Source organism: Saccostrea cucullata, unplaced genomic scaffold (genome assembly GCF_032062105.1).
Source record: "Saccostrea cucullata isolate Sc308-1 unplaced genomic scaffold, CSIRO_AGI_Scuc_v1 ctg12508, whole genome shotgun sequence".
In the NCBI taxonomy this organism is placed as follows: Eukaryota; Metazoa; Mollusca; class Bivalvia; order Ostreida; family Ostreidae; genus Saccostrea; species Saccostrea cuccullata.
The window spans coordinates 1-19,525 of record NW_026922307.1 but is presented as its reverse complement, the minus strand read 5'-3'; the positions used below and the strand labels follow the sequence as shown (position 1 = coordinate 19,525).

Here is a 19,525-nt window from a genome sequence, read left to right as displayed (position 1 = left end):
TTTTGTATTAAAAACGTCATTTTTCGACCCCCATTTGATCCCCCGGGGCAAAATCAAAATTCCGAAACCTTACTGCACATCTACATGACACCACCAACCATCTCTCAAAAGATGATTAGGCTGCTGAGTAAAATGTAGAAGGAGTTCAGGGAAGAAGGGGCTTTTTGTATAAAAAACATCATTTTTCGACCCCTATTTGATCCCCTGGGGCAAAATCAAAATTCCGAAACCTTACTGCACATCTACATAACACCACCAACCATCTCTCAAAAGATGATTAGGCTGCTGAGTAAAATGTAGAAGGAGTTCAGGGAAGAAGGGGCTTTTTGTATAAAAAACGTCATTTTTCGACCCCCATTTGATCCCCCGGGGCAAAATCAAAATTCCGAAACCTTACTGCACATCTACATGACACCACCAACCATCTCTCAAAAGATGATTAGGCTGCTGAGTTAATTGTAGAAGTAGTTCATGGAAGAAGGGGCTTTTTGTATAAAAAACGTCATTTTTCGACCCCCATTTGATCCCCCGGGGCAAAATCAAAATTCCGAAACCTTACTGCACATCTACATGACACCCCCAACCATCTCCCAAAGGATGATTAAGCTACTGTGAAAAATGTAGGAGGAGTTCAGGGAAGAAAAGTGTGACAGACGGACGGACGGACGGACGGACATGAGTAACAACAATATACCCGAACTTTCTTTCGAAAGTGCGGGTATAATGACTACCGGTATGTGTTAAAGTTAATTACGTTCAGTTTGTCAGAAAATAACAAAATTTAATCTACTATTCCTACCCAAATGTAATGATGTAGTAATACAATACCCATCATTTATTATGAGGGGTGCCAAATTGGCAGTAGCATATTGTTTGAGTAAACACATGATTGTTAAGTTGTGAGAAAATCAGAGATTCTCTTCTTTATTCAGATTCCCTGGGCTGAGGTTATGACTTTTTACTCTCTCATTTATCAGTTTGATCTGACTACTGAGTTTCAGATCAGAAAGAAGCTAGATGAATAAAATACATTTTTCCTATGGAAGCTACATGGTTCACATGAAAAAGCAAGACCATTATAACTTTCCTTTACAATATATTTGTATGCCCATGTATTCTCCAATTCATCTTAGAATCCAAAGTTCTTACCTGGCCGGTGACTATTTTGTGTGGTGCGCCATTTTCCTCGTCTGTCACCATACCATTCTCACCATTTAATAAGGAAGAATTTGCACCAGCTACTTTCTGAGCTACATCCATGGCTTCAAGCTTTAATACCTCCGAGACAGATTTCAATACACTGCCTAAACCATTTGCAGCTTTTCCTGAGCTGATATTTACCATAATACCTACAAAATGTAAAGAATTAAATAATCAGGAAGCGAAAGTAAGTCCTTCAAATCAAGATTGAGGGCTTAAAAAGATGCAATGATGCAATTAATGATAATGTTATATGAATATTTGGAAACTGTACAATAAGACCATCTTTAACCAGAAGTCTCTGACTTTGGCCTATTTTTGAAAGACTTTTGTCATGACAATGAGCTGCCATGCAAACTTGAAGTACAGAGTGTGTACTAAGTTTCACAGTTTGCAGGGCAATATCAGACAAGATACTGCTGCTTGAAAAATCTATAAAAGAATTATAAGCATAAATGCAGGCAATTTGAGTCCTTTCTCTAAACAGACCATCAATGATCAATCATGAAACTTTACCTGTTGCAAGCATTTTTAAGAGGATAAGGTCTGATGAGTCAGAGCTTAAAGAAATCAAAGAATTTAGAAGACCAAGAACATCTGGGTCCTGAAACATCTTGATGACAGGGGAATTGTCTTCCGTTATTGTATACAGGCAGTTTGCTGAAATAATGGACAAATATAACTGAAGAAATATATTGTCTGGTATACTTAAAACTATACAGCTACTGTAGATCACATAATTTTCGCGACACCTTATTTCTGCAAGATAGCCATTAACTCTTTATAAGCGAGACAAAATTTTCACGAGTTGTGATCACTGCTCTATATAATCTTATGGAATTCTATTATACATGAGAATGAAATTTTTGCGAGCATACCGTCTCGCGTAATTATGCGAAAATAAAGATTTTGCGAATAAAAAGTGATCTACAGTAATATGTGATACCAAAAAAAGTAACTTTGATTTGAGCCAATATCAACTATACTGAAAATAAGCACAGCCAAATACAAAGTTTTTTAAGACTTGAGATAAAGTAAAATTAGTATATTCTGGTCTTGGTTTTTCTCCTTGAAAACAAGTCTTCATTTTTTACAAAATAAAAGATTTGTAAGAAAATTTTAACAGATCAGAATTATTTAGCAACTATATGCCTGTTATGATTTGATTTTAAGAATGAAATCCCTACCAACAGTGACTGCCAATTCCTCTCCATACACTGTGTACTGCATACATGGACACAAGACAGGAAGGAGATTCTCGTTGTTAAAAATCTCCAAAGCCTCTTCACTATTCTCACTTAAAAAAGCCTAGAATATTTGTTCAAGTTTTCCAAAGCTACATGTACATCTCTTTTTCATCACTTCATAATCATGATAATGGGAACATTGTATTCCATTTATTGAATTTTTAATACATGCACTAAGAAAATTAATGCTGACGTTTTCAACAACACTAATCTTACAACATGTTTACAGACTAATGCTTGGTACAGTTTACAACTTTTTTTGTTGTTAAATAAGAAATTGTACTTTGTAAAATTTGCAACCTTACTCAAGGGACTTAAAATAACTTGCACTGAATAAAATCTACACAACATAAGGATGTACACAAATCAATTAAATTAAATGGTAATGCTCGGATAACATTCTGACCTACTACTAACTGGTATGTTCTGTTGAAATAATTTTTTATAGATTTTATGCATATATATTTTTACCCCTTATTCACTGAGGACTATGATCCTAAAAAAGAAATAGAATATACCACCATATAAACACTAAGTTATGTAAAAGTTACCTACCACAGATTCCATAATATATGCACAGCTTCTGTAAAAATGGAAGACTTAAAGTCCTTGTGTTTCTTTCCAGTAGATTTCTCTGGGGTCCAGTTAGAATCATACTGCATGACAGAAAAAATAAATTTAAAGTGTTATTATATAGTTCAATAAGTACTGTCATACAGATTGTGAAAGTATACCTGGTCAGAGCCCCCCCCCCCCATATTTGGAAGGAAAGAAGGAAAGAATGATTCCTTTGTACTACATGTATATAACATCCCGTCAAACAAACAATACAAAACAACTGTAAATTTACTTGCAGTTTAGCATTAATCAAAATCAATTTTGCAAGACTAAAACAATTTCATATCGATACTAAAAACTCTAAAAAATTTCAAATAATTTTAATGAATTTTTAATTCATAATTATCATTAATTACATTTGATTTCAATGCATTTATAATCTAACAGTTGCACAAAGTATGCTGAGTCCAAAGTAAACAAGAGGCCCATGTGCCACATCGCTCACCTGAGTAAATTAGGTGATGGAGTTCTTCACCAGATTTCCCCTCTTCTTATATCTATTGTGGCCCCTTACCCCACACCCCACCATGGTCCATCCCCATCTTGATTTTAATAATTTAAAATCTACATTACACAAGGATGCTTCCACCTAAGTTTCAACTTAGCTTTCCTGGCCCACTGGTTCCTGAGAACATTTTTCCTATATATTTCTACATAAAACTTGGATTCCCTATTATGACCTCAACCTACCCCCAGGGGTCATGATTTTAATAATTCAGATTCTACAATACCCAAGGATGCTTCCACATACGTTTCAGCTTTTATGGCCCAATGGTTCTTGTCAGAGTAGAAGATTTTTAAAGATTTCTCCTATATATTTCTATGTAAAACTTGTAGTCCCCATTGTGGCCCCACCCTACCTCCGGGGTCATGATTTTAACAATTTAGAATCTACACTACCCCAGGATGCTTCCACATAAGTTTCATCTTTTCTGGCCCAATGGTTCTTAAGATGAAGATTTTTAAAGATTTTCCCTATATATTTCTATGTAAAAATTTGATTCCCTATGTGGCCCTGCCCTACTCCCGGGCGTCATGATCTTTACAATTTAGAGTTTACACTACCCCAAAATGTTTCCACATAAGTTTCATCTTTCCTGGCCCAGTGGTTCTTGAGAAGAAGATTTTAAAGATTGTTCCCATATATTTCTATGTAAAACTTTGATTCCCTATTGTGGCCCTACCCTTTCTTTGGGGGGTCATGATTTTTACAATTTTGAACTTACACTATTCCAGCATGCTTTAATTCACATAAGTTTCAGCTTTTCTGGCCCAGTGGTTCTTGACAAGAAGATTTTTTAATGACCCCATCTTATTTTTGCCTTTTCTTGATTATCTCCCCTTGTGAAGGGACTTGGCCCTTCATTTTAACAATTTAAACTCTCCTTCACCCAAGAAGAGCTTTTGTATCAAGTTTGACTAAAATTGGCCCCGTGGTTCTTGAGAAGTCGAAAATGAGAAAAGTTTACAGATGGACAGACAGCTAGACAGACGGACGGACGACAGACAAAATATGATCAGAAAAGCTCACTTGAGCCTTCGGCTTAGGTGAGCTAATAAAAATGCTCTGATACAGAGTCACTGTATTTCTAGATCACTCTATGCAGTTGTGAATGTTTTCAGGAATGCTTGTTGGCCTTAAAGGGGATCTTATTTTGAGTTTTAGTAATGATATCCTGAAAAATAATAATAATTTCAGCAATGATTACTGACCAGTTTACAAATTTTCTGTAACACGACACAATCCTTTTACCTGTTTAAACAGAATCAGGAGAGGTGTGAGAACATCCTTCTTGACCATTTCTTGACAGACTGTTTCACCACCATCCACACTGAGATTTCTACATGTAAACAGGCACATATAAATACACCTATTACAGATTATGTAAATAATTACATTTATACATTTAGACAAAAATTATTACCTCAGTGCCCCAAGGGCTTTGACTTGAATCTCAGGATTTTTATCTAAAATCACAGGAGCCAGGATTTTCACCACATTGTGTTGAAGGAGAATTTTTACAGCACTTGGCTGGGATACAAGATTGGCTAAAGTTGTACAACTACATTCTCTCTCTTCCTCTGACGGGCCACTAAGCTGTAAAAATTTTCAAACTGCTGCTTCAGTTCTCTTGAATTTAAAAGGACGTGGTATGTAAATATCAGGGTTGTCCCACAGACCCTGTGGGCGGGGAATTTCCCCATCTGTAATGATGTCAAGTTACAGAACGCTGAATGCTCTAATATATAAATAAATTAAAGATATGTTAAAAAAAATCAAGGATAACAAACAACATTATCTTTTGGGGTTTTTTTTCCTGATTTTTGTTTGTCAATAACTTTTTTTTTATAATTCTTGTATTAAATATTTAATATGTGTTAGAGCATTCAGTGAGGAGCTGTGATTTTTGTGACATCAGCTGATGGCCATCAAGCTTCGGGATGAAATTTGAAGTTTGCATGGATTTTAGTTGAAAGCATTATCAACGCATTGGATTTAAACTTTAGGAAGAAAGGTAAATTAAGAGAGAATTATCATATTTGAACCCAATGCTACACGCAAACCATAGGCATATCCGATTTAGGTGTTAAATTGAAGCCTGAATCGAATTGGTGGGGGGGGGGGGGGGGTCAAAATGGTGTTGCACACCTTGAATGTGTATTTATATATATAGGGGGTAGAATTTATTGATATTTGGCTTATTGAGCATCTGGCTGATAAAAATTCAGGTGCCTGTGATTATTCTAACTAGGTCTTATTCAGAGGACTAGTCTCCATGTCCCACATACACTGGATTTGTATCTTTGACGTAAGTATCAGCTCCTAACTTCATGATTCTTAAGCAGGCACTCTAATAGCTGCATAGCTGTAGCTCTCTGCTTGAGAAAATTCGATTCTTCGATTTATGCTGCCAATTTTTGTCACTCAGGTATTATTTCTTGTCGATTATGCTTTTTAAAGCTTTTCAAGCAGAGAGCCACAGTTCTGCAGCTAGCACTCTAATCACTGTGCCACATGGGCAACAACATGGATGAGTTGAATACAAAGAGAACCAGATAATCTGCAAAAGGTATTTCAGTATTTCAAGACGACTTGTGCTTTTATATCTTGAACATCCATTGATACAAGCATCCCAAAATATGAATTCAAATGCTTATATTTACATTCTCTAATTTTTCCTCTTCATGATTGTCTATTTCGCTAATCTTTTAAGTGAATTTAGCGTCCCTCAAAACTGGTGTGCTTTATAAACGTAACAGCCATTTGTGATGTTTGTGACGTTGCAAATTCAAATAATGCAAACGAACATTGTGAGGAAAAAAAGTGACAATTAAGAAAATTACACTGAATGTTAATATAAGAAAATGAGAGGATTTAATTAAATCAGTCATGAGAATCGCAACTTAGAGATAGAGAGAGACTCAGAGAGAGAGATAGACAGAGACAGACAGAGAAAAGACAGACAGACAGAGAAAAGACAGACAGAGAGAGTGAGAGAGAGATTCATCTTTAGTCTATATATTTACCTTCTCGAGCAAGGAATGAATAGAGTCACTGTTTGGAGAGTTTGTACTCTGTTCCATTTCATTCTCTGCATCTTTAACACTTATCAAACCTGTTGGTTTTGGTCTCTCTATTTTGAATTTTTTATTCTTCGTTTTCCCCATATTCAGAAATTCATTCTTACATCACTAATTAAACTTTAAAACCGCAGTCAGCTTTGGGTTGGCCAGCCATGTGGACGTTTGTTTTCCTTTGTCACTTCCGGTGGAGGCTAGGCCAGCCGCCAATCCGTATTATATATAAAGTTTTAAAGAGAAACTTTAGGATAGATTTCAGAAGATTATCTGATATTAGATATAAGGTATTGTGACAACCTAGTGGTTATTTATTTTATCACGTTAAAACTAAATGGAAACAATGTGAAACTGAAACTACGAAACTGATACTAGGTATCTGTTCTATGCCAAGGGCATAGGATAGAATTTGTTAGGAAAATGCCTGGATATGGTTTGCAGGGTTTTCCTCCTGAATTTAAGAAAAAATATCGGCGAGAAATATTAGAAGAGCCTACAGAATGGGACAAAGTTACGAAATATCATTTGTTCTTTGGTGACATTAGAAATAATACAACCAAAAAGATGTACATTCTTGGCAAAGCCGGATTTATATATGGTAAAAAAAATATTGTAGATTTTACCTAAAAAGTACATTCTTTTTAATATAATAAATAGGTACATTGCAGTCAGAGGTTATGGCGTAAAAGGCGACTCTGTTTTTAATCTAATGATATACCCAGGTCCCGGTACCTCGAATTACCGAAATGCCCCTGATTTACCGAAATGCCCCTGGAAATTACCGAAATGCCCCTGGAAATTACCGAAATGCCCCCTAAAACTACCGAAATGCCCTTTAAAAACTTAAATATTTTGATTAATATGAAAGGTGGTGAGATTATTATACATATTTTAAACTTTAAAATTAAAAAAAAAATTACAAATGTGTTTTTTTTTGTTCAAAAACGTGTGTTTATCTAAGAGAGATAACTCTGGTATGCGTAGTTGATCTATCTCTACGTCATTTCGAACCTAGTGACACATGTCAAACATGTGTATTCTGTTTATTGGTATCAGTAGTATATATAAATATTTTCAGTGTCTGGTAAAATATAAATTGATTCGTTTTTTCTTATTAGGTAATCTGGGCTTAATCAATTATTGTTTCAAGAATGATCCCCCACTATCCATCTTTAGATTCTTTAAATTCATATTTAGTTTTCGTCTTTGGGTTAAATTATTATGATTTTAAACTTGATCTTTGTGTTAATTTTTTTCTAGTTTGAATGTTTAATAATTCATCTTTGGCTTTAAATTTTTTTTCTTCAAAATTATGGCTCTTATTGAGAAGGCCTCCACGTGGCAAGAGCTGGGCAACGGTATCTTGGGGTTGCGGTGGGTGGTAGATTGTAATTTAATGATACAGGCGAACATTCTTAAGTGATTTCTATTAAAAAATATATGTTTTCTTCCAAATTAAAATAAAAAATAAATAAAAATCTCTTATTTTTAAACCTGACGTTATTATACTGTACTTATATGAGGTGTAAATGATAAAGTGTACCTACTTGTGCTTCTGTCATGTTTTCTTCTTCTTCTTTTTAAATATTTAACAAGACATACCGTATAAAATTTTGTCAACAAATTAAAAGAGAAAGAAAGAAGAATATGGATCATTAAATCATACAGTAATAATATAACAACGGCCAATAACACGCTTCCTGCTGCGATAATGCTGCAAGAGTTATCGCTCTTAGTAGTCACTATATTCGAGCGAATTAAAAGGTTTGTTTTTTAATTTTTGTTAAAAAAACACAGTTTTATAAATAAAATTTATCATAAATTGTCATAAAATGACCATTAGAATATAATTCAAGGGGCATTTCGGTAGTTTTATGGGGCATTTCAGTAATTTCCAGGGGCATTTCGGTAAATCAGGGGCATTTCGGTAATTCGGGGTACCCCCCAGGTCCAGTACAATCTTTTGCTATTAGGCTTGAAATAGCTATTTAGCTTTATTTGGTTAATTAAAATTCAGCTATTTAAATGCATTTTTTAACAAAAATGATTATTGTAAGAAATAGACCAAAAGCCGCATTTTTTAGACTTTTCATATGTACTAAGATCGTTAGTTCTAACTTTGCAGCTTTTGAATACATTTAAGCAAAACATAAATTTCTGTTTGAGTAACATCTTTGCTAGCCAAGGGTTTCTGATACGCTACTCTCCTCTTGAACCCTTGGCATATGGTGAAGATAAAAGACGGGATTGTTTTTGTCACGTGATCTTGAATCTCTCGGGTACGCACAGATTGCGTCATCGACAAAAATCAAGACTCGTGTTTAAAAAAATTAAATCAAAGTTTTTTTTCAAGAATAATTAAGAAGCAATAATTGAGTTATGTTTATTTATTATTTATAGTACAAATCGGAAGCTTCAATATAGATTCTTAATCACATATGTAGAAGATATTGGATGACACCATATCAATTCATAGAATTGCATGTTATCTTATGGATCGTTTTTTTACTTGCGTTTTTCATTTCCGAGATTAAAGAGCAAGAAGTATCCCAAACGCAAATATCGTCATTTACAAAAAACAGTTGCTTATTGGTAGACGGGTGTGCCGAATTCCAATCAGTACTCGAGAAAAAAAAACAACTTCTATCAACACGGTATGCCAAGGGATTATGAGGAGAGTAGCGTATCAGAAACCCTTGGCTAGCGAAGATGATGACAGGGTAATTGGTCAATTCGTAAAGTGTTAATTATTACTGTTTTTATAACATCATGCTCTTACCCAGATAGTCCTGTGAGTTTTAATGATATTAAAAACATCACCGCTAAGCACTATTAATTTCAGTGTGTCTATATCTTGCCGTTATCTATTAATTAAAATCATATTATTATAAAGAATGTTGTAAATTGTAAATAAAGTGAGATTTTAGACATAGACTAGTTCTGATTATGGTGATAACGCAGAATTGACTTCTTGAACATCTGCGTTGGAAAATTATCCCTGTCTGATTTCTCAAGGAAGATTCATGGTTTTCTTAATTTTTAGTTCTACTGTCAGAGACCAGAAGAGCTTATGCGATAGTAATACGTCCGACGTCCGTCCGCCTGTCCTTCCAGCTCTCTGTCTGTCTGTAAACAATTTTTTCAAAATGCTACTCCTCCTACAGTTTTGGTCTGATTTCACTTGGCACACAAGTAGACTACACTAAGATACATAATTCTGTGTATCAGTTTTTGATTTCGATGAAAGGTGTTGCTGTTGTTACTAAAAATAGAAATTTCTGTGAAATTCATTCAAAATGCTATGTCTCCTACAGTTTTGGTCTGATTTCAATATAACTTGGTATACAAGCAGATTACACTAAGATACATAATTCTGTGTTTTGGTTTTTGATTTTGATGAACGATGTTGCCGTGGTTACTAAAAATAGAAATTTCTGTGAAATTTTTTCAAAATGCTACAGATTGGTCTGATTTCAATATAACTTGGCACACAAGTAGACTACACTATGATACACAATTCTGCTTATCGGTTTTTGACTTCGATGAACATTATTGCCTTGTTTGCTACAAATAGAAATTTCTGTTAAATACTCTCACAATGCTACTCCAAATACAGTTTTAGTCTGATTATAATATAATGTGGCATGCAAGTAGACTACACTAAGAACATAAAAAGACTTAATCAAGGATCATTATTCTATTTATTGCTGTTGTAAAGTTTCAATTCCCAACTCCTTACGTTCTTTTCTCTTCGTTATACGAACAAACCAGTAGAGCTTCAGTCTCGACAGAGACTTCTGGTTTTCTTGTCTATTGAAATTGAAATAAAAAATACTCTTATGTATAATACATAAAATTCCCTGATCAAAATAATAAACAGAATGTAACTTCAAACATCTTTTTAAGCCTTTTTGTGTATATGATCAGAAAAGAAAATGTCAAAATGTATACCATGAAACAACTAACCGGTTAACCGGTCGGAACGTTTTGCGGTTAACCGATAGGCAATTCTGCAATCGATTGCCATCCCTAATTTACAGCATTGCTTTTTTGCAGTCAGTATGATTTTCACTTACTTTTATTTTACAGTTTTGAATTATCGTGACTTGGTGATCAATATTTAAAAAAGAAGTCTTAAAAGATTACAAATTTTTCTGTTCACAGGGGTGTATTTCTCATTGGCGGACTGCTACATTTTACCTCACCCCAAAAATCCAGGATCTCGTACTGCACGCTATTTTGCACAACTGGTGGCAAGAAATGTACCTTTGGGAAGTAAGTTCAGTGATATTCCTGTGCTTATATAAAGGCTGATAATGCAGATATTAATTATTTAAGAACATGCACACACACTTAATAGGACCTTTCTGAATACATCACCAGGTTTTCAAAAAAAAAAATGAGCTTGGCTTGAATGAATTTTGCTCTGAATAATCTGAATTATGATTCACAATCTTGGTTAAATCTAACTGAAATGATGTATTTATTATTTTTTCAGTGTTCTCTACATTATTCTTTGGGGCGTCTTGGTATGCCTGGAACACATACTTTGACAGAGATAACTTATATGGGGTGTTTTTTGCTGCCAACGCCACCTGGGCTGTAGTTAAAGGCCCTATCTGTAAGTATTTTAACTAAACTATTTTTTTTTCCAAAAAAGTACATGCAAGTCATATTCCAAACTCAAAGTAAGGAGCTAAAAGATGTTGGTATATACCCAAATAAAGGTCTTGTCACAAGAAATACATTAGGACAACCCATGCAATTCTCTACTCACGGATTAAACAGAAACTGTGTTTCTGTGCAATTATGGAAACAAGAACATGTACATTAAATTTTACAGTATAACATGTGTAATGCAGGAAACTGAAAAAGAGTACTTTGAAGGTACATGTAGGGTCAAACTGGGGGGAACTGTTTTGGAATTTTTATTTACCACTTTGATAATAAGATTCTGTTAGCATTTTTGCAACTCTGCATGATCAAATATAAATTTTTTGATTTAAGGTTTCTTTCTCTTAAATTTTACATAATGAATAATATTCAGTATATTTATATTAGGACTGGGTATAATCCGCTGTGAATTTCTTATTTAAGGAATGAAGCTTATTTCAACTTCTATTATACGATATAACATAACTTGGGGCAGTTTTCGCTTTATAAACCGCAAAGCGTTTATAAAAAAGCGTAAACTGCCCCAATATAAAATCTGCCTCAAAACAACTAAGAGTATCGCTAACAAAGTGTAACAAATAAAGGGGCAGAATTCATCAGTCTATAGATTTGTAATGAAAGTTGTGGTAAATTGGTCTTAGTTACATAATTGCTATAAAATTATAAAAGACCATATTTTTGTCAGTCTAGTCTATTTTTGGCAGGACTGACAGCCTTTACCAGCTGTCAGCCTGTGTGTCTAGTTAGTTTTACACCCAGTTTCATAAACTGGATATTGTGTGATTATATTGGAATATATTTATTCAGGAACATTTTCAGTAACAATAAAAATGATCTTTTCTTAACTCAGTAATAGGGATGTGCGATTTTATCGGTATACTGGTATATCGCGATTTTTTGTTGCATGATACGTATTGTGATACGGAGACCCAAATACCGATATCTAGGTACATATTATAAAGTCCAGGAATTATTCATTATTTGTTCTGTATTTTAATTTTCACTCTCTGAAAGTCTAAAAAATGTTGTTAAAGGTGAAAAGAATGGCATCTTACCATCCAAACATGAATAATTTTATGTACGAAAAAATTTAAAATCGTGAATTTTTTTTTTTCTAGCATATTTTTAAGAAAAATAAGGACTGTTAATTTAAATTCATTGTAAAAATTGTCTGTAAAAATATGATATTATCGTGATATTTTGGGAAAAAATTGTGATATATCGCAATACGAAATTTTTGGTGATACCCATCCCTACTCAGTAACCTCAATTTATAAGCAAAGTGAATATCTATTAGGCCCTTTAAATAAGTTGTAGCAAAAAAATTCTTGTTTATGAAATACAGTGTACAACCATTCAACAACAACCTTTAATAGTGTTTGCAAATTGAAAACAATATGACATCTTTTAAAAATCTCATATTTTACTCTAAAAAATTTCAAGCTGAAACATTTTGAGTGAATACATGTACTACATGTATTTTGGTACTGGAAAAAACATATCACATGAATACAAAACTTTTTCACAGCTGAACTAATTGCATTGTTATAGATTATCGGCATTGTTGCTCAGCGCTATTGTATATCCCAGTATGAAAATCAACTTCTGGCCAAAAAAAGAGCTTTATGGAATTTAAATCTTGTGTTGAATTAAATCTGAATCTGTATGATGAATATATAATTTCTGAACTGATTCCAACTGTCAAATCCTAGATGGTTTTATCATTCCATTATATAAAGTTATCTTTTTTATTTTACAGTGAAGAAATACAAAAAGATGCACATCTTCTGGCCAATGGCTTTTATACTGGGACTCATTCACGTCAGTGGTTATGAGAGAATGGTTATGAAGTGGCCAAATCCTGGTACAGCCGTGCATTTCTGCAACCCAAGACATTATGAAAAAGATCTTTTTGGGAATCCGATTAGACCAATGCCAGGAGTTTCCTATGATATTGACGAGTCAGACTAAAACAGATTTGAGGATGTAATTTCATCAAAGACAATAATGCATGTAGTATGAACTTTCAAGCTATGTTTTTTTTTTTTTTTTGGCTATTATCTCGTTTGAATGTACATACATTTTATATTTACCAGAGGTTGCGAAATTAAATGAGTAACATATTAATTATGATCTTTCTGACTTTTCATTGTCATCTTATCTGGATGTCATTTCATAAACTTTTATGTACAAGATTGTGTTCAGTCTATAATAGTTTTATTATCCTGAAGAATCTTTAATAGAGTGGAGAAAATGTTCGAAATTCTTGTGTTCTCCTACCCAATGCCCCGATCATACTGGAAAAAATGTCAACATACAACTGTGATGTCACAGTTAGAATTGTTTACCTATCCTACATTTACATGTATTTTATTTTTATCTACATGGAGACAACCCCTTTTTATGGTTTCAGATAATGCAAATTTAAGAATGACCAATTGGAACGGTCTCATTTCCAAGTACCTGTAAGCCCTTTGTTGTCCAACCTTGCATGGATGATACATCTATTAAGATGCATATATAAACATGCATATTACCAGACTTGCTTTGGATGCCAGATCTCAAATACATTTTCCAGATGGTTGATCATGTTCAAATTTTTGGTGCAGGTTCATTCTAATGTGACTATATGTACATGTATTTGCCTTACCAGAACCAAACTTGCAAAGATGTCATTGGATGATGCACGTAAGGATGCACACTGATACTACAAGGCTTGCTTTGGATGCTGCATGACTGGTAAAATGAAATGAACTAGAAGCATCTTTCAAGTATCTCTGATTGAAGTACTTGAAAAGAAATCTGCTCCAAAAGCTTAAACCTGGGAGTCGAAGCAAGTGTAATACATAAGTTACCCTTAACTTTGTAGATGAACTTAATTATACCAGTACTTTCATGTAAATTAGTTGTCAATGAATCTGATTCATTGCGAAACATTTGCTATAAATCACTATTGCCTGCTGAATAATGAAGACGCGCCCTCCAGCGTAGCAAGAGTCAAATTGCTTGACGACGGGTGATGCTAAAAAAAAAAAGTGATTGCTCAGAATTTATACCCACAAAGTTCACTGTTAATGTATTTGTATAAACATTCAGTATAACATCATAAAAACTGCATGTAGTTGAATGTAACATTGAAAATTTCACTCCAAGAAAACTATTGTCAACTTCGTCTGTGCAAGTGCACCTCGGTTGATTAATGGTTTTCTTGGGGTGAAAACTTTTCATTAAATATACATTCAACTATATGCAATATTTATACATCTTTCACCTCTTGCCAATGATCATGAGAGAATGTCCTGCTTTGCACCATGTTTTTTAATGCTGATTCTGTTCTAACTTAAATTCTAATTCCTCCCTTCAGTTAACAATGCATAGTGTTTGTTATTCATTGTTTATTTTGTACAAAAAGAGTATCATAAAAATCTCATCATGGTTCAATTCCTGTCAATGATGAAGTTTAGGTAAGCCATTGCAGTCTAGAAGTGTACAGTCCGTTTCCTTCACACTAGGCTCTGGTCCAGGTTTTGTGTGGATGATAAATTTAAGGGCCCTAGGAACCACTTTGAGTTCAATGAAGGTAGTGTAATCCACCTGTAATTAAAATCTGACAAATTAAACCAACAGCTGTCTTCATTTAATACTTACTGTAAACCAGCTATTAATTGTGTCATCTTTCATTCCTGCTTTTTCATTTGAAATCTATTCCTGATGATTAATTTTTGAGACCTTATCCCGACGAGAAATATACATGAGTAAATTAAGGTCATGAAACTCTGGAATATTTGTCGCTTGCCAAAAAAAGGTTGGCTTACAGTATTTATCTGTTTCACAGAAATGATGTTGTGCATTTCTAATACATGTATATAAACTCTGGAGAATATTTTGATGCCATGTCAAACTAAAGGATTATTACGAAAGTAAGACCACAAAAGAAAAGACATTTGATGCTAATGTAAAATTTTGGGTAGCTTACATGATGATCGTCCTTCTCGGGGACAGGTAACCCTCTGAGAAAGTGGGGATCAGAGCTGGGATAGAAGTAACGAAGAATATGTAGGACTGTTGGGACATCTTTTTCTTGCATGAATAAGAAAGCATTGGGACCTGCATCAAAGCTGTAAGCTACCTAGAAGAGCAAGACATACAAAAACATGAAATAAAATAAATTAAAAATTAAGACCCATATATAATACATAACCCCTTCCCCACACCATAGTTAAAATTATTAAATACTTCAAGTTTTAAATTTTAAAAAATCCAGTCTAGGATTTTTTGAAATCTTTGGACTAATCTTCACAATATAACCATCAAACATCAGCTTAAGGTATAAATCATACTAAACCACTTTCATAATATGATTTTTTTTTTTTTCAAGTATGAAATTGATATAATTACCATGTTTGAGGAATTGTCTTCATTAATGGCATGAACAAGCTGCATAATGTGACGAGATGTGTCGGTGAGATAAGACACAGGGGGATATGTGTCCAGGCAAACAGCGTGCAACTGATTACTGTCCTGTTGTTAAAAAATAGTTTCTTAGTCTGGAGTACATTAAAACAAGAGGCCCAAGGGCCTTGAATCACTCTTCTGATAAATTGTACAATCTATCATTTCTATTTGAAGCCTCTAACCTTAAGTATCCTAAGACCCAAGTTGCATCAACTGACAAAGTTTGATGATACTTAGCCAATAATGACTGAAAATATTTTTAATAATAAAGCTATAAAAAACCATAAGTACATCACAGTGATCCATATTAAGATTGAAGTTTTCTGAGGACTCAAGATGCATTAATAAACAAAGATTGAAGATTCTAAGCCAGTAAGTATTTGAGATATTTAAAAGTAGGTCACCGTGACCTACTTTTTTGTCTACATTCTTTGAAAACCCAAGATACATCAACTGACAAAGTTTGATGATTCTAAGCCAAAAAGTACCTGAGATATTCAAAAGTAGGTCACCATGACCTACTTTTTGATCGACATTCTCTAAAAACCAAAGATGCATCAACAAACAAAATTTAGTGATTCTAAACCAGTTAGTACCATAGATGCTTAAATAAAGCCATAAAATGTCGAAAGTAGGTCACCGTGACCTACTTTTTGATCTTAACTCTCCGAAAACCCAAGATGCATCAACTCACAAAGTTTGATGATTCTAAGCCAATAAATACCTAAGATACTAAAATATAGCCATAAAAAGTCGAAAGTAGGTCACAGTGACCTACTTTTTGGACATCATTCTCTGAAATCCCAAGATGCATCAACTTACAAAGTTTGATGATTCTAAGCCAATAAGTACCATAATTACTTAAATAAAGCCATAAAATGTCAAAAGTAGGTCACCGTGACCTACTTTTTGTTTGTTACTCTCCGGACACCCAAGATGCATCAACTCACAAAGTTTGATGATTCTAAGCCAATAAATACCTAAGATACTAAAATATAGCCATAAAATGTTGAAACTAGGTCATCGTGACCTATATTTTGGTCGACATTTTTCAAAGTCACAAGATGCATCTGCTGACCAAGTTTGATGATCCTAGGTTTGATGGTAATCAAAATATGCCTTTTAAACAATTCAAAAACAAATGCCTGCAAAATTCAAAAAGTAGGTCACAGTGACCTACTTTTTCATAAATATGTTTTAAGGTCCCAAGATGCATCAATTAACAAGATTTGATGATTCTAAACCTCTCAGTGTCTGAAATAATTGGATTAAATGTTTTAAGAAGAATTAGTCATAAAGTTCAAAAAGTAGGTCACGGTGACCTACTTTTAAGCTGACGTTGTTCAAGGACCCAACATGCATCAACTGACAAAGTTTGATGATCATAGGCCTTAAAGTGCCCGAAATATGCCTTCAAATCAATTTGAAAACAAATGCCCACAAAATTTAAAAAGTAGGTCACCGTGACCTACTTTTGAGTTAACATGATGTGAAGTCCTGAGATGCATCAATTTACAAGATTTGATGATCCTAGTCCTAATAGTAAGCAAAATATAAACGTTTTTATTATTTGTAAATTTAGGTCAACTTTGAAGTGACCTTGAGACCAGGCCCTTTGCCCGACGGTCATGCCTTGAACAATTTTTAATCTTCAACATATCCTGATCCTTGTATGTAAGTTTGGTGAAAATCTGCCTGGTGGTTCTGGAGAAGAAGATTTTTTAGCAACCAGTACTTTCGGTTTTGTTTTCCTGATTATCTCCCCTTGTTTAAGGGTCCTAAACCTTATTTTAGTATAAAGGGTAGCCCTTGGGCCAAGGATATCCTGTGACAAATTTGACACTGATTGGCCAAGGGGTTCTTGAGTTATGGCCCATATTCTAAAAAGTTAACGCACACCGCACACCGCACAAATGGCCATAGCATTAACTCTTTGAGCCTTTGGCTCAGAAGAGCTAAAAATCAGTACAAGATGCATGTACAGTCAAAATTCACTATCTTTAATAAAAAGAGACTTGTCTTTATCCAGGGATTCCAGACACTTAAGTTAAAATACAAGAAAAAAAGAGTGGTAATGATTTTCAGCTTTCTCTGACATAACAATTATACACTGTTTTCAAAAATATTTTTCTTTACAGATCATGCTTGAAAAAATATATGTTTACACAATTTGCACAGTGTACCTTCATTGTTATTTCTGCAAATGAGTGGAAGTCCTTTTTCAGTATTGCTTGTTTGACCTTGTCCACTCTTTGAGGTACAGTTTGTAATCGTTGCTGCAAGAGTTCTGAAGTTGCTACTGTTGTCTGCATACCCACTGTGCTTCCTGTCTGCTTAGCTTGATCCGAAACCTAAAAGTCATTTTTGTACATAAAATTATTTTCTTAAGTCAAATACTAACAAACACTTAATATCATTTTTTTTTTTTTAAAAGTCCCAAAAATTTTAATCTATAGTTCCTCTTGCAAAAAAAATTCAAGATCTGATATAGCAGGCATTTAGTCTTTCTTCTTTTGATAAAGTTTTTTTTATCTTTTTCCTTGTCAGTCAAATGAAAAATCAACTTATTCTTTCTTTTATGTACTCTTATATAAATTTTAATATGTAGGTACTCAATTTGTTATTCCAAACACACTCACAAGTTACATTTGTAAATCCAAAAATTTAATGTTAAAAAAGAAATATTTTCACTAATCATATCTTGAAGGGGAATAACTCAATTTTCTTTTTATTCTTAGAAAAAAAGGAAAGAAATTCCTCTTTTCAAAACATGAATATTGAATAAAATTGATCGTATTACATGTATCTACCAGTATGAGGTAAATGACTGATACCCTCATGTTGAAAATGAAGTAGATACGCAGACTCAATATTCAGACTTACAATTTTTTTCATATAAAATGAAGAGAGTATTTCAGGTTCACGGCCTGATCATTCATGTAATTTTTACCTTAAGGTATTTCCATCCTCCTATGATGTCATAGGTTTTTGCAAAACTGTTATTACCGGTAATTTAAATTCATACCCAAAAGAACAAAGTTTTTAAAAAAAAAAAAAAAAAATGATTTTCAATAAGTGTAATGATAAATATTGTTAAATATCAGAACTTTAAAAATGTATATTTTCATTATTTAATCAATTATTCTATCTTTTAAAAATTGTGACAAGGGCAATAACTCCTTCTCAGATATCTTCATTCAGACATTTCTTTTTTGTACTTTTAATGTAAAATAGATTCCCTGATATTCACATTTCCAAATTATCTTATAAGTAGCAAGTATTTTGGTACTCTAAGCATCAGAATTATGTATTTGAACCAGTTTTTACATAATATATGCAATACTATTTTCAAAAAAATTACGATTTTTTAATGTTGAAATACACTCCTGATTATTTATGTCTCCCAACTCAAATAATATGGCGACATATAAATTTTTTGCGAAAATTGGTAAAATTAAACTATAATACATGAAAATAAATGCAGTTTTTGTTCTTTGAACCATTAAAATTGTAAGGGTGGAAAAACCTTAATTAACAAACAGTAGTGATTTTTTGAAAAGAAATCTTATTTATGATGAAAATGCATACAATTTTAGCATACAATTGCAAAATTTGTCAGAAGTAGTCTCTTAACTTGACACTGTTCTAAACAAAAAATAGATTTTGCTACTCTCTTATCAGAGTAACAATGCACCTTAAGAGAGCCTGTATCTCACCACCAGTATAAGTATCCTGAGCTCCGGCCAGTGTGT

General features: G+C 33.5%; 3 protein-coding genes across 3 annotated transcripts; 1 reads left to right on the top strand and 2 right to left on the bottom strand.

The window, feature by feature from the left end:
• Positions 1-1,089: 1,089 nt before the first annotated feature.
• Positions 1,090-6,878, bottom strand: LOC134261579 (HEAT repeat-containing protein 3-like). Its single transcript, XM_062744007.1, has 7 exons — positions 6,594-6,878; positions 4,991-5,163; positions 4,819-4,906; positions 3,003-3,103; positions 2,388-2,497; positions 1,717-1,860; positions 1,090-1,349 (listed from the first exon to the last, which is right to left on the bottom strand). Exons 1-7 carry the CDS (start codon positions 6,732-6,734, stop codon positions 1,090-1,092), a joined length of 1,017 nt encoding a protein of 338 aa, XP_062599991.1. The 5' UTR covers positions 6,735-6,878.
• Positions 6,879-7,011: 133 nt separating this feature from the next.
• Positions 7,012-13,445, top strand: LOC134261580 (uncharacterized). The gene is made up of 4 exons (XM_062744008.1): positions 7,012-7,242; positions 10,809-10,919; positions 11,143-11,265; positions 13,078-13,445. The coding sequence occupies exons 1-4, from the start codon at positions 7,065-7,067 to the stop codon at positions 13,287-13,289; spliced, it is 624 nt and encodes a 207-aa protein (XP_062599992.1). The 5' UTR covers positions 7,012-7,064; the 3' UTR covers positions 13,290-13,445.
• A 697-nt stretch (positions 13,446-14,142) lies between these two features.
• Positions 14,143-19,522, bottom strand: LOC134261578 (diphosphomevalonate decarboxylase-like; the record flags this gene model as incomplete). Its single annotated transcript, XM_062744006.1, has 5 exons — positions 14,143-14,912; positions 15,295-15,447; positions 15,717-15,839; positions 17,957-18,124; positions 19,490-19,522. Coding segments are annotated over 5 exons (624 nt in total), but the record flags the coding sequence as incomplete, so codon positions are not given.
• Positions 19,523-19,525: the final 3 nt, after the last annotated feature.